General features: G+C 56.8%; 1 protein-coding gene across 1 annotated transcript in view; it reads right to left on the bottom strand.

Annotated features, from left to right (window-relative positions):
• The window catches only part of LOC119973746 (plexin-A1-like), a 580,418-nt gene that overhangs the window by 206,813 nt on the left and 359,436 nt on the right, over window positions 1-14,169 (bottom strand). The window contains exon 10 of the mRNA XM_038812164.1: window positions 10,775-10,975. Within this exon, the coding sequence (XP_038668092.1) occupies window positions 10,775-10,975 (201 nt within the window). The remainder of the gene's footprint in view (window positions 1-10,774; window positions 10,976-14,169) is intronic.

The following is a 14,169-nucleotide window of genomic DNA, read 5'->3' as shown; positions in this document are numbered from 1 at the left end:
GTGCGCCAATTGCCCTTAGTGAGCAAAAAAGGCTATGAGGGGTTACGGGGACAGGGTGCAAGTGAGGGCTTAAGTGGGTCGGTGCAGACTCGATGGGCCGAATGGGCACTGTATGTTCTATTACAGATCCTTAGCATCCGCCAAGTAAAAAAAGGTTCATATCGCCCCCTGGTTCTTTCGCAATTCTCCCTGAATCGGTTCCCTTTGGCTCTCGATCCTTCCCCCTGTCCAGTGTGTCCAGGCCCCTCGTGATTTTGAGCATCTCTATCCAATGTCCTCTCAATCTCCTCTTCTCGAAGGAGAACAGACAAATCTGCCACACACCACACTGCAATGTGGCCGGATGCAGTGAATGCATTGTCGCAGGGGAATGGACACCACTGCCCACTCCCCCCCCCCACGTCCTCGCCAAGACGAGGAGGAGGCAGCTGCGACCTCCCCTGCACTGAATGGGCCTGCAATCCATCATCCAGCTACCCGCTTGCCATCCTGGGCCACCGACTGGTGTAAAACAGGATTAATCCTCGGTGATCTGCTTCAATCAGCTTCCTCGTGAGCAGAGGCAGCAGCAACCGTGACCCACACGCTGCCTTGGAAAGGGGAGGGCAAACTTCAGGGAAAGATGCAATCGGAGGATTTACGCCGCCTGTTTAGATAAGGAGGCACGAGTGGGGCAGCAGATGGAAATCAAAGCACGTTTTAAAAAGCAATGCAGGATCGAAACGGCTTCAATTATGCAGCTCATCAGTTCAGTATCCCATAAATAATGAGGAGCCCCCTCTCTCCCTCCCTCACCCTCTCTCCCTCCCTCACCCTCTCTCTCCGCCTCGCTCTCTCCCCCTCACCCCCGCTCTCCCCCCTCACCCTCTCTCTCCCCCCTCGCCCTCTCTCCCCCTCACCTTCTCTCTCCGCCTCACCCTTTCTCTCCCCCTCACCCCCTCTCTCCCTCCCTCACCCTCTCTCTCCCCCTCACCCACTCTCTCCGCCTCACCCTCTCTCTCCCCCTCACCCCCTCTCTTCCTCCCTCACCCTCTCTCCCCCTCATCCTCTCTCTTTTCCCTCACCCTCTCTCTCCCCTCATCCTCTCTCTTTTCCCTCACTCTCTCTCTCCCCCTCATCCACTCTCTGCTCCCTCACCCTCTCTCACCCCTCACCCTCTCTCCACCCCCTCACCCTCTCCCTCTCCTCTCTCTTTACCCCTCGCTCTCTCTCTCCCTCTGACCCTCTCTCTCCCCCTGACCCTCTCTCTCCCCCTCGCCCTCTCTCTCCCCCTCTCCCTCTCTCCCCCTGACACTCTCTCTCCCCCTGACCCTCTCTCTCCCCCTCGCCCTGTCTCTCCCCCTCTCCCTCTCTCTCCCCCTCGCCCTCTCTCTCCCCCTCTCCCTCTCTCTTTACGACTCGGCCTCTCTCTCCCCCTGACCCTCTCTCTCCCCCTCGCCCTCTCTCTCCCCCTCTCGCTCTCTCTTTACCCCTCGCCCTCTCTCTCCCCCTCTCCCCCTCACCCCCTCTCTCTTTACCCCTCACCCTCTCTCTCCCCCTCTCCCTCTCTCGTTACCCCTCGCCCTCTCTCTCCCTCTCTCCCCCTCACCCCCTCTCTTTACCCCTCGCCCTCGCTCTCCCCCTCACCCTCTCTCCCCCCTCACCCTCTCTCTCCGCCTCACCCCTTCTCTCCCCACTCGCCCTCTCTCTCCCTCCCTCATCCTCTCTCCCTCCCTCACCCTCTCTCTCCCCCTCACCCTCCCTCCCCCCCTCACCCTCTCTCTCCGCCTCACCCCCTCTCTCCCCACTCGCCCTCTCTCTCCCTCCCTCGCCCTCTCTCTCCCCCCTCTCTCCCCTCTCTCTTTACCCCTCGCCCTCTCTCTCCCCCTGACCCTCTCTCTCCCCCTCGCCCTCTCTCTCCCCCTCTCCCTCTCTCGTTACCCCTCTCCCTCTCTCTCCCCTTCGCCCTCTCTCTCCGCCTCACCCTTTCTCTCCCCTCCTCCATGCTCTATTCCCTCGCCCTCTCTCTCCCCTCACCCTCTCTCTATTCCCTCACCTTCTCTCCCCCCTCACCTTCCCTCTCCCCCTTGTCCTCTCTCTCCCCACTCGCCCTCTCTCCCCTCCCTCGCCCTCTCTGCACCCGACCCCCACACAATGGCAGTGCGCCTGTTGCCCCTACACATCGCCATTGGACCAGTACCCACACCCCCATAATGGCAGTGGGCCATTTCCCACTCCCTTGCCCCAATTGTCCTTACTGTCAGTGGACAGGTACTCCTGTCTCCAAGTCGGAAGGTCAGAGGTTGAAGCCCCACTCGGGAGATTTGAGCTGCACCGAGGGAGTGCTGCACGGTCAGAGATGCCACCTCCCAGAAGAGGCATGTAGCCAAGGCCCTCTCTGCTCTCTCAGGTGGGCATAAAGGATCCCACGGTTTCGAGGAACAAGGGGAATTCTCCCCGGTGTCCTGGTCAATATTTATCCCTTCACTGCCATCAGTAACAAAATGATGATTTGGTTATTCTTACATTGCTGTTTATGGGAGCTTGCTGCGAGGAGTCGTCAGTGGAGGAGCTGAAGGCTAAATGGGAGGAGGAACTCGGGGAGCAGATAGAGGACGGGACTTGGACGGATGCCTTGGAGAGAGTCAACTCTTCCTCCTCATGTGCGAGGCTTAGTCTCATCCAATTTAAGGTGCTGCACCGGGCCCACATGTCCGGGACTAGGATGAGTAGGTTCTTTGGGGGTGAGGACAGGTGCACCAGGTGTTCGGGGAGTCCTGCGAACCACGCCCATATGTTCTGGGCATGCCCAGCACTGGAAGAATTCTGGAAGGGGGTGGCGGGGACGGTGTCGAGGGTGGTTGGATCCAGGGTCAAACCAGGGTGGGGACTCGCGGTTTTTGGAGTTGCGGTAGAGCCGGGAGTGCAGGAGGCGAAAGAGGCCGGTGTCCTGGCCTTTGCGTCCCTAGTAGCCCGACGAAGGATTCTGCTACAGTGGAAGGATGCGAGGCCCCCAAGTGTGGAGACCTGGATCAGTGACATGGCGGGATTTATAAAATTGGAAAGGGTCAAATTTGCCCTGAGAGGATCAATACAAGGGTTCTATAAACGATGGCAGCCTTTTCTGGACTTCCTGGCTCAGAGATAGGTAACTTGGTCAATAGCAGCAGCAACCCGGGGGTGTTCCTTATTGTAGTGTCTATTCTGTAACTTTATATTGTGTCAATTTGCGTTGTTGTTAAAATGCTGTGTTGTTCATGGAGGTGGGGCGAATGTTTATGATTGTTAATATTATTGTTATTTTTGGTATTTTACTATGGTGCGTTATTGTTGTATAAATTCAAAATTTTTCAATAAAAATTATTTCCAAAAAAAAAATGGGAGCTTGCTGTGCATCAACTGGCTGTCATGTTCCCTATGACACTTCAAAAATATTCCATTGGTTGTCGAGCACAATTGGGACGCCCTGAGGTTCTGAAAGATGGTGCCCACCCTCTCTTCATCTGACACTGAAATCAGACACTTATAACAGGAAACGAGTCAATCCCCGCGGCGTAGGTTTGGGTAGGTCGGGGGCTGGCATTCAGCAAAGGCAGAACAGTACACAGGCTGCTGACTGGGCAGCAGACTCTATCCACGGATTGCCTTGTGTACTTCAGGACTGGAGAGGAGATTGGGTAGATTCACTTGCCAAACACCACCATTCATCCAGCTGCCCTTGAAATCCAGCCGGCCAGACACTGAGCTGGCAACAGTCTCACTCGGCTGCTCACAGCGGCCCAGCCAACGCAGTTCGACTCTGGGCTCTGTGAGAGCCTGGCCGCCTGGATTGTTCATACCCTTCCCCCAAAGGTTAATGACACCTGCTGCAGGGCTAGAATCGGCGTACCCGCAGAACTCCCACTATCCCTCTGACTGAACTGCAGTGCCAGCTGGTCAGCCCCGGCCAGCTGGCACCCGTAAGAAAGGGTAGCTTGGCACCTTGACCATGGCACCCTGCCCCGCTTTCGTCCTGAACCCGGTCACCAGAGGATGCCCGCGTGGGTTGTGCATTCCTTTGGGCGCTGCCCGTACCAACGTTACTAATGACTTCCTTTTGGGAGTCATTGGCGAAGGTTGCACGGCTACATTTTCAGCATCTCTGCACATGTACCAATTGGCTGTGTGCTCCAGTCTTACTGTGTGCTGCTGACAAGCGTCTGCTGGATCAGAGCCCAGATTCTTATCAGCCTGGACTATTTTGCACTGCCCAGTAACAGCTACAGGTGGCTGAAAGCTCGTCAATAGCATTCACATCGATCTGCAAATAACACAAAAGCGGACTCCTTCAACCTTGATAATCCTGGCCCCTCCACCTTTCTACAGTGGGATGAACCATAGAATCTTGGAATTTACAGTGCAGAGGGAGGCCATTCGGCCCATCGAGTCTACACCGGCCCTTGGAAACAACACCCTACCTAAGCTCACACCTCCACCGTAACCCAGGAACCCCCACCTAACCTTTTGGACACTAAGGGGCAATTTATCATGGCCGATCCACCTAACCTGAACATCTTTGGACTGTGGGAGGAAACCGGAGCACCCGGAGGAAACCCACTCAGACACGGGGAGGATGTGCAGACTCCGCACAGACAGTGACCCAAGCCGGGAATTGAACCTGGGACCCTGGAGCTGTGAAGCAACTGTGCTAACCACTATGCTACTGTGCTGCCCATTTTAAACTGTATATCCCGTGGTTCTAGATTCCCCACAAGGGGTGACACAGTGGTTAGCACTGCTGCCTCACAGTGCCAGTTACCCGGGTTCAATTCCGAGCCTCGGGTGACTGTCTGTGCGGAGTTTGCACTGTCTGCGTGGGTTTCCTCCGGCTGCTCTGATTTCCTCCCACAGTCCAAAGATGAGCAGGTTCGGCAACGATCAATGGATAGGGCCTTTCAGAGGGTCGGTGCAGACTCAATGGGCCGAATGGCCTCCTTCTGCACTGTAAGAATTCCGCGGTTCTCAGCATCCATTTCATACCCCACCTTCTGTTGGTCTGCTACACAGAGGAAATGTAAATCAAGTCGACGGCATCTAGATTTGACCCCAGCACCCCCCCCCCCCCCCCCCCCCCCCCAGTGCCACTGAGAGTACCCTCAAACACAATGCGGATCCTGAAGTGACAATGAATGCTCAGTGAAAAATTCAATGGCAATTATGAATATATGCACTTTCCAAACTGGCGTGTATGATAATGAGGGCGAGCGTCCAGATCGGGTCAGACAGTTTGCATTCCTCAACAAAAATGACTGCGTCAGTCTATCGACCGTGGACTGGGTTATTATTTGAAAAAGAAATGTACAATCTAACACGTGTCGAAGGCATTACTGAAAAAGCGGCAGTGCCTCATTGCAAATGGCCAAAATCAGCTGTCTGTATTGAACAGAGGTTGACTCAGAGCAATGCCTGTCCTCACCCCTCCCCCCACAGAGACAATGCCAACCAGTGCCCCCACTGAGTGTGGGGCACAGTAGGAATCCAATCATTAACCCCGGTTATCTTGATTAAAAAGTAACTTGATGCATTCCTTCGTGAGCCGATTGTTTCCGGAAACACTGCACCATTGTCGGTCCAACTCACTGGGAATTCTTGTTCAGAATCGCATCTTGTTTTTGTCGAATAAAGCAGAGTCCGGGGCAATGTTACACGGACCCGCCATTTCACCCTGCGCAACTTGTGATTGGTTCACAAGTTAGTGCCATCCATCCTACAGGACAGGGGGACCTGGGACAGGTCTCCAGAGGGACAGACTTGCAGCATCTTGGCTAAGGGGCTCCAGTCAGTTCCGCTGGAATGTGAGAGTGAGAAGAAAAGGCAGAAAGACAGAGGGAGAGAGAGGGTGGAGGGGAGAGATGGAAGATGAGGGGAAGGGGGAGATAAGCAGGGAAGGATCAGAGTGAGAGAGAGAGAAATACAGAGAAGGTGAGGGGGGAGAGAGGGTGAGGGGGGAGAGAGGGCGAGGGGGGGAGAGAGAGGGCGAGGGGGGAGAGAGAGGGCGAGGGGGGAGAGAGAGGGCGAGGGGGGAGAGAGAGGGCGAGGGGGGAGAGAGAGGGCGAGGGGGAGAGAGAGGGCGAGGGGGAGAAAGAAAGCGAGGGGGGGAAGAGAGGGCGAGGGGGGAGATAGAGGGCGAGGGGGGGAGAGAGAGAGCGAAGGGGGAGAGAGAGGGGGAGGGGGGAGAGAGGGCGAGGGGGAGAGAGGGAGAGAGAGGGAGAGGGGGAGAGAGGGAAAGAGAAGGGGAGGGGGGGAGAGAGAGGGCGTGGGGGAGAGAGAGGGAGAGGGGGAGAGAGAGGGCGAGAGGGTAGAGAGAGGAGGAGGGGGAGAGAGAGAGGGTGAGGGGGAGGAGAGAGAGAGGGGGGAGAGAGAGGGAGAGGGGGGAGAGAGAGGGCGAGAGGGGGAGAGAGAGTGCGAGAGGGGAGAGAGAGGGGGAGGGGGGAGAGAGAGAGGGCTGAGGGGGAGAGGGCAAGGGGGAGGGAGAGGGCGAGGGGGGAGAGAGAGGGCGAGGCGGGAGAGAGAGGGCGAGGGGGAGAGAGAGGGGGTGTGGGGGGAGAGAGGTGGTGGGGGGAGAGAGAGGGGGGGGGGGGAGAGAGAGGGGGTTGGGGGAGAGAGAGGGCGAAGGGGGAGAGAGGGCGGGTGGGGAGAGAGAGGGCGGAGGGGGGGAGAGAGGGCGAGGGCGGAGAGAGAGGGCGAGGGGGGAGAGAGAGGGTGAGGGGAGAGAGAGGGCGAGGGGGAGAGAGAGGGCGAGGGGGAGAGAGAGGGTGAGGGGGGAGATAGAGGGGGAGGAGGGAGAGGGGGCGAGGGGGAGAGAGGGGGAGAGAGAGGGCGAGGGGGGAGAGAGAGGGTGAGGGGGAGAGAAGGCGAGGGGGGAGAGAGAGGGCAAGGGGGGAGAGAGAGGGTGAGGGGGAGAGAGAGGGCGAGGGGGGAGAGAGAGGGTGGGGGGAGAGAGAGGGTGAGGGGGAGAGAGGGGGATGAGGGCGAGGGGGAGAGAGAGGGTGAGGGGGAGAGAGAGGGCGAGGGGGAGAGAGGGAGAGAGAGGGCGAGGGGGGAGAGAGGGAGAGGGAGAGGAGGGCGAGGGGGAGAGAGGAGCGAGAGGGCGAGGGGGAGAGAGAGGGCGAGGGGGGAGAGAGAGGGGCGAGGGGGGAGAGAGGGCGAGGGGGAGGAGAGAGGGCGAGGGGGGAGAGAGAGGGCGAGGGGAGAGAGGGCGAGGGGGGAGAGAGAAGGGCGAGGGGGAGAGGGACGAGGGGCGAGGGGGAGAGAGGGCGAGGGGGGAGAGAGAGGGCGGAGGGGAGAGCGAGGGCGAGGGGGAGAGAGAGTGCGAGGGGGGAGAGAGAGGGCGAGGGGGAGAGAGGGCGAGGGGGAGAGAGGGCGAGGGGGGAGAGAGAGGGCGAGGGGGAGAGAGGGCGAGGGGGGGAGAGAGAGTGCGAGGGGGAGAGAGAGGGCGAGGGGGAGAGAGGGCGAGGGGGGAGATAGAGGGGCGAAGGGGGGAGAGAGAGGGCGAGGGGGGAGAGAGGGGGGTGGGGGGAGAGAGAGGGGGGGGGGGTGAGAGGGGAGAGAGGGTGAGGGGGAGAGGGCGAGGGGGGAGAGAGAGAGTGAGGGGGAGAGAGAGGGCGAGGGGGAGAGAGGGTGAGGGGGAGAGAGGGCGAGGGGGGAGAGAGAGGGTGAGGGGGAGAGAGAGAGTGAGGGGGAGGAGAGAGGGCGAGGGGGAGAGAGAGGGCGAGGGGGAGAGAGGGCGAGGGGGAGAGAGGGCGAGGGGAGAGAGAGGGTGAGGGGGAGAGAGGGTGAGGGGGGAGAGAGGGCGCGGGGGAGAGAGGGCGAGGGGGAGAGAGGGCGAGGGGAGAGAGGGCGAGGGGGGGGAGAGAGAGGGCGAGGGGGGGGAGAGAGAGGGCGAGGGGGGGAGAGAGGGCGAGGGGGAGAGAGGGCGAGGGCGGAGAGTGAGGGCAATGGGGGGAGAGAGGGGGTGGGGGGAGAGAGAGAGGGGGTGTGGGGGGAGAGAGGGGGTGGGGGGAGAGAGCGGGGGTGGGGGGAGCGAGAGGGGGTGGGGGGAGAGAGAGGGGCGAGGGGGGAGAGAGGGCGAGGTCAGAGAGAGAGGCGAGGGGGAGCGAGAGGGCGAGGGGGAGAGAGAGGGCGAGGGGAGAGAGAGGGCGAGGGGGAGAGAGAGGGCGAGGGGGAGAGAGGGCGAGGGGGAGAGAGGGCGAGGGGGGAGAGAGAGGGCGAGGGGGAGAGAGGGCGAGAGGGGGGAGAGAGAGTGCGAGGGGGAGAGAGAGGGCGAGGGGGAGAGAGGGCGAGGGGGGAGGAGAGAGGGCGAGGGGGGGAGAGAGGGGTGGGGGAGAGAGGGGGTGGGGGGGAGAGAGGGGTGGGGGGGAGAGAGAGGGGGTGGGGGGAGGAGAGGGTGAGGGGGAGAGGGCGAGGGGGGAGAGAGAGGGTGAGGGGGAGAGAGAGAGGGCGAGGGGGAGAGAGAGAGGGCGAGGGGGAGAGAGAGGGTGAGGGGAGAGAGAGAGAGGGAGGGGGGAGAGAGAGAGGGCGAGGGGGAGAGAGAGGGCGAGGGGGAGAGAGGGCGAGGGGGGAGAGAGGGCGGAGGGGGAGAGAGGGTGAGGGGGGAGAGAGGGTGAGGGGGAGAGAGGGCGAGGGGGAGAGAGGGCGAGGGGGGGAGAGAGGAGGGCGAGGGGGAGAGAGAGGGCGAGGGGGGAGAGAGGGCGAGGGCGGAGAGTGAGGGCAAGGGGGGGAGAGAGGGGGTGGGGAGAGAGAGGGGGTGTGGGGGGAGAGAGAGGGGGTGGGGGAGAGAGAGCGGGGGTGGGGGAGAGAGGGGGCGAGGGGGGAGAGAGAGGGGGTGTGGGGGGAGAGAGAGGGGTGTGGGTGAGAGAGAGGGGTGGGGGAGAGAGAGGGGTGGGGGAGAGAGGGGGCGAGGGGGGAGAGAGGGCGAGGGCAGAGAGCGAGGGCGAGGGGAGAGATGAGGGCGAAGGGGAGAGGGAGGGCGAGGGGGAGAGAGAGGGCGAGGGGGAGAGGAGGGCGAGAGGGCGAGAGAGAGAGGCGGGGGGGGCGCGAGAGAGGGGGAGAGAAAGGGCGGGAGAGAGAGATGGCGAGGAGAGAGAGGGTGAAGAAGGGGAAAGAGATATCGGTGATAAAGAGTCAGGAAGGAAAGTATGCCATGCCACTTATCTAAGCTGTCAGGTAAAGAACATAATTATTTTTTCATTTAGAATACCCAATTCATTTTTTCCAATTAAGGGGCAATTTAGTGTGGCCAATCCACCTACCCTGCACATCTTTGGGTTGTGGGGGCGAAACCCACGCAAACACGGGGAGAATGTGCAAACTCCACACGGACAGTGACCCAGAGCCGGGATTCGAACCTGGGACCTCGCTGCCATGAGGCAGCAGTGCTAACCACTGCGCCACCATGCTGCCCTTAAAGAACGTAGTTAGGAGGAGAAGGAGCAGGCCATTCGGCCCCTTGAACCTGCTTCACTATTGATTGGATCACGGGTGATCAGATTCTGACCTCAATTCCCCTTTCCTCTCTACCCGCTGATAAACAGACTTCCGACCCTCAGAGAGGAAGCGTTCCTCTTTATCTCCACCTTAACGGGAAACACTATTTTCAAATTGTGTCCCCTAGTTTGAGACAGCTGTCAATTCGGCCCTGTCAAAGGGTTCTCACTGTCTCAGGTATGAGGGAGGTATGTAGTGTCCAGCATCCAGGCCGAGATGCTGACAAAACCCTGACCATCTCCCAGGAATTCAGCAAAACGGCAACGCTGAGATTGATAGACATTTGATTCGTTACAGAATGAGGATGGAGTTCAGGGACGAAGCCCCAGGATCTCATTGATTGGTGGAATAAGCGAAGGCAGCACGGTAGCACAGTGGTTAGCACTGTTGCACATAGCGCCAGGGTCACTGGTTCAATTCTCGGCTTGGGTCACTGTGTGCGGAGTCTGAACGTTCTCCCCGGGGTTTCCTCCGGGTGCTCCGGTTTCCTCCCACAAGTCCCAAAAGGCGTGCTTGTTCGGTGAATTGGACATTCTGAATTCTCCCTCTGTGACCCGAACAGGCGCCGGAATGTGGCGACTAGGGGCTTTTCACAGTAACTTCATTGCAGCGTTAATGTAAGTCTACTTGTGACACTAATAAAGATTATTATGATATGTCCTGTTGAAAGATGATGATTACAAGTGGTTTAAATGAAATCTTGGGGAAGAGGGGGGGCAAATATAAACAATCACACATGAAATAGTAACGATCCTCCTCATGACATCACCACATCCAGCTAAACCGAACTGCAAGAAGTGAAATTATGGCCGAAACACAAGAACAAGCCAGTGTAATCTTAAACTTGACCTGAAATACTCCGGATATTTCAGCATATCATCCAAGCTGACACTTCGGGCGCAGTATGGAGAGAGTGCTACACTGCTGGGACGTGCAGTCTTCAACTGAGATACCTTAAACCAGGGACCCGACTGATCCCGCAGGTGGACATTGAAAGATTCCACAGCACTATTTCAACAAATATATTTGTCCCTTAATCAACATCTCAGAAGATAAACAGATCATCGCTGCGGGGAGGGGGGAAGCTTAGCTACGACATTCCATTAGTAGCATCACTTCAGAAAATGCTTCAGTTGCGTCAAACGCTTTGCGGCAATGAGAAATGTGGGTTTTCTTTGCCTTTCTGCACACCAGGCCGAACCCGATACTCGCACTCACGCACGCACAGTCCCAAGGTTGGGCTGGGCAGGGCTGCCCACCACTGACTTACCGAGGTGTTCTGGCACTGGACACTGGTGCTGTTGAAGCGCAAAGCTGGCACACGGTGCATGGTGCCCTGGATGTCGAAGATGCACTCGTAGCTGCGTTGCCCTGACTGGGGCTGGGGCAGATTCCTGGCAGCCAGCGTGATTGGCTTGACCACTCCGACCGGGATGAAGATTTCCGTGGAGGGAAGAATCTGCGGGCAGTCCTGCAAAGAGAACAACAGGTCCTGTGAATTGTATGCCCCATCTCATCCCAGAAGTCTCCCTTCCCCAGTCAGCCATTTCCTTCCCATTCATTCCCAATACTCTGCAGTTTGCCGCTTCCTTAAATTCCACCCGGAATTCTGGTCCCCAACAATACATTTCCCGACAAAACAATTTATCAGCTGCACTCTTGGATCTGAGTCAGAAGGCTGGGAGTTCAAGTCCCACTCCAGGGAACCGAACATGAAATATGAGGAGGAGGAGGCCATTCGGCCCTTTGATCCCATTCCACCATTCACCTACTATATTCCCTATACACACGACTGGCAAAATTTGCCTCCAACTCCATCTACAAGTTTGCAGATGACACGACCGTAGTGGGTTGGGGTTGGATCTCAAACAGCGATGAGTCAGAGTACAGGAGGGAGATAGAGAACCTAGTGGAGTGGTGTAACGCCAACAAGCTCTCCCTCAATGTCAGCAAAACTAAAAGAACTGGTCATTGACTTCAGGAAGCAAAGTTAACAGATTAAAAAACAGCTTCTTCCCCACTGTTACCAGACTTCTGAATGACCCACTCATGGACTGAACTGATCTCCCCACACATCGTCTCCACTGAGTAGTACTACACTCCGTATGCTTCACCCAATGCCTGTGTCTATGTATTTACATTGTGTATTTATCGCCTGTCCTATGTTTTTTCATGTATGGAACGATCTGTCTGGACTGTATGCAGAATAATGCTTTTCACTGTACCAAGGCCCTGTATAATTGCAGCAAGACATCCCAGCTCCTGTACTCGAGCTGCTCACAATACATCCTGTGGTATTATTAAGAAGAGCGAGGGGGAGTTCTCCCTGGTGTTCGTGGCCACAAATATCCCTCAATAAGCATCACTGTTCATTATCACATTGCCATTTGTGGGATATTCCTGGGCACAAATTGGCTGCCACCACTTGGCAGGAAGTGCCAGGGGGTGACCAAACAACACGCTGCAGAAAAAAGAGTGGAGAGTAGAGAGACTGAGAGACAGATAAAGATTAAGTAGTAGAGAGGGTCTTAAACGGAGAGTGAGATAGAGAAGATGTACACTCCAGAAAATCCATTTAATAATCGTGAAAACCCTCACTTAAGTTCAACTGAAAAATCAATGACACACAACTTTAACCATCACATGAATGATCTCTCAAAAATCTCTTCAAATATCCTTCAGTGAACCTTCATTTTTATCAACACAAAGCTCCATGATAAGGTTGTGGGGCATCAAAGAGGCGGCTTCACCAATTCATGCGGAAAGTAGTTTGTGTTCCCAAAATACAGGATTGGTTCCGGACTCTCACTGGGAATTTAGACTTTCCCTCTGATAATCGGCACATCTTGGAAGTTCACAAATGAATCTTCCCGTCAACCCCGGTGAAGAGCCTCACATCGTCAAGGCCGGTAAAAGGTGGGCTTCACTGGGTTCCAGTCTCCTGGTTGCAGAAACAGGTGTTCCTGGGCTCGCAGCAAAGGATCATCTGTGAGGGTCATGGCAAACTCCAACACGCAGGACGTTCGAGAAGGAAGCTCCACCACCACCGACCTCTCGTGGACAACGAGGCTGGGGCATTAACACCAGCTTCATCAGTGACACGAACGTCAGGAGAATGAATTTGGAAAGATGTCAGCGCTTCAGTCCCACTCCCGCCCCCCCCACTCCGCAGTTATTCTCGCACCGGTGGGCTGAAGTCCAGCCGATTGACGTGCAAGGCCGTGAGCAAGTGGATGGCACGGTAACACAGTGGTTAGCACAGTTGCTTCACAGCTCCAGGGTCCCAGGTTCGGTTCCTGCACTGTCTGTGCGGAGTCTGCACGTTCTCCCCGTGTCTGCGTGGGTTTCCTCTGGGTGCTCCGGTTCCCTCCCACAAGTCCTGAAAGACGTGCTTGTTCGGTGAATTGGGCATTCTGAATTCTCCCTCTGAGTACCCGAACAGGTGCCGGAGTGTGGCGACTAGGGGATTTTCACAGTAACTTCATTGTAGTGTTAATGTAAGCCTGCTTGTGACAATAAAGATTATTAAGTTATTACCCCAGCACCGCTCGACATTCACCTCCGGAGTTCACCTGACTGGGGAACCCCAGGTCTGCCATTGTGCTTGATGTAGAATCATAGAATGGCTAAAGCACAGAAGGATTCCATTCAGCCCAGGCCAGCTCTCTGCAACAGTAACTCTCACTAGTCCCACACCCCACCCTTTCTGTGATAGCGCTGCTATTCCTTATCCAGTTCCCTCGTGAACGCCTCCGTTAAATCTGCCTCCAGCACGCTCTCTCGGTCAGCCCTTTAAACTGCAGTTGGAAGAAGAACGGGCCCAGATACAGGGGTGGGGATAGAGCCCAGCGACCCGGAGTTCTGCTACTCAAACACCCGTCCACTGGATTAACCAGTCTTCAAACAACTGAGACAATCAAACATTCATAAGGCAAGCTTCCTGAGCAAGCTGAATAAGCACAAGTAAAAGTTCTATTCAATTCTTCAAGGTAATACTGTAAGGTATTAGTTTGTGATGTTTCATCAATCTATGGCCACATGCTCAGAATTATCATAGAATTTACAGTGCAGAAGGAGGCCATTCGGCCCATCGCGTCTGCACCAGCTCTTGGAAAGAGCACCCTACCCAAGGTCAACACCTCCACCCTATCCCCATAACTCAGTAACCCCACCCAACACTAAGGGCAATTTTGGATACTAAGGGCAATTTATCATGGCCAATCCACCTAACCTGCACACCTTTGGACTGTGGGAGGAAACCGGAGCACCCGGAGGAAACCCACGCACACACGGGGAGGATGTGCAGACTCCGCACAGACAGTGACCCAAGCCCGGAATCGAACCTGGGATCCTGGAGCTGTGAAGCAATTGTGCGATCCACAATGCTACCGTGCTGCCCCTAATTACTCAAGGCATTCAGCGCAGAAACAAGCCATTCAGCCCATCTGGGTCATGTCAGCCTTTATGTTCTACACAAGACTCCCCTCACCTTCCTTCAATTAAGCCGATCAACATGTCCTTCTCGGAAGTAAAGTTGCCACAGTCGCTAGATGACCACAGACAGCTTTCCCCTTTGAGTAGGGAGAGTTGACTGGTGGTGGTTTAACCTCAGGGTCACTACAGCTCAGACGAGGGGTAAGGTTGAGAAGGCAGGGCCTTCATGAA

This window comes from Scyliorhinus canicula, chromosome 11, assembly GCF_902713615.1.
Source record: "Scyliorhinus canicula chromosome 11, sScyCan1.1, whole genome shotgun sequence".
In the NCBI taxonomy this organism is placed as follows: Eukaryota; Metazoa; Chordata; class Chondrichthyes; order Carcharhiniformes; family Scyliorhinidae; genus Scyliorhinus; species Scyliorhinus canicula.
Note: the sequence above shows the minus strand (reverse complement) of the source record. Positions and strands in the feature narration are given on the sequence as shown.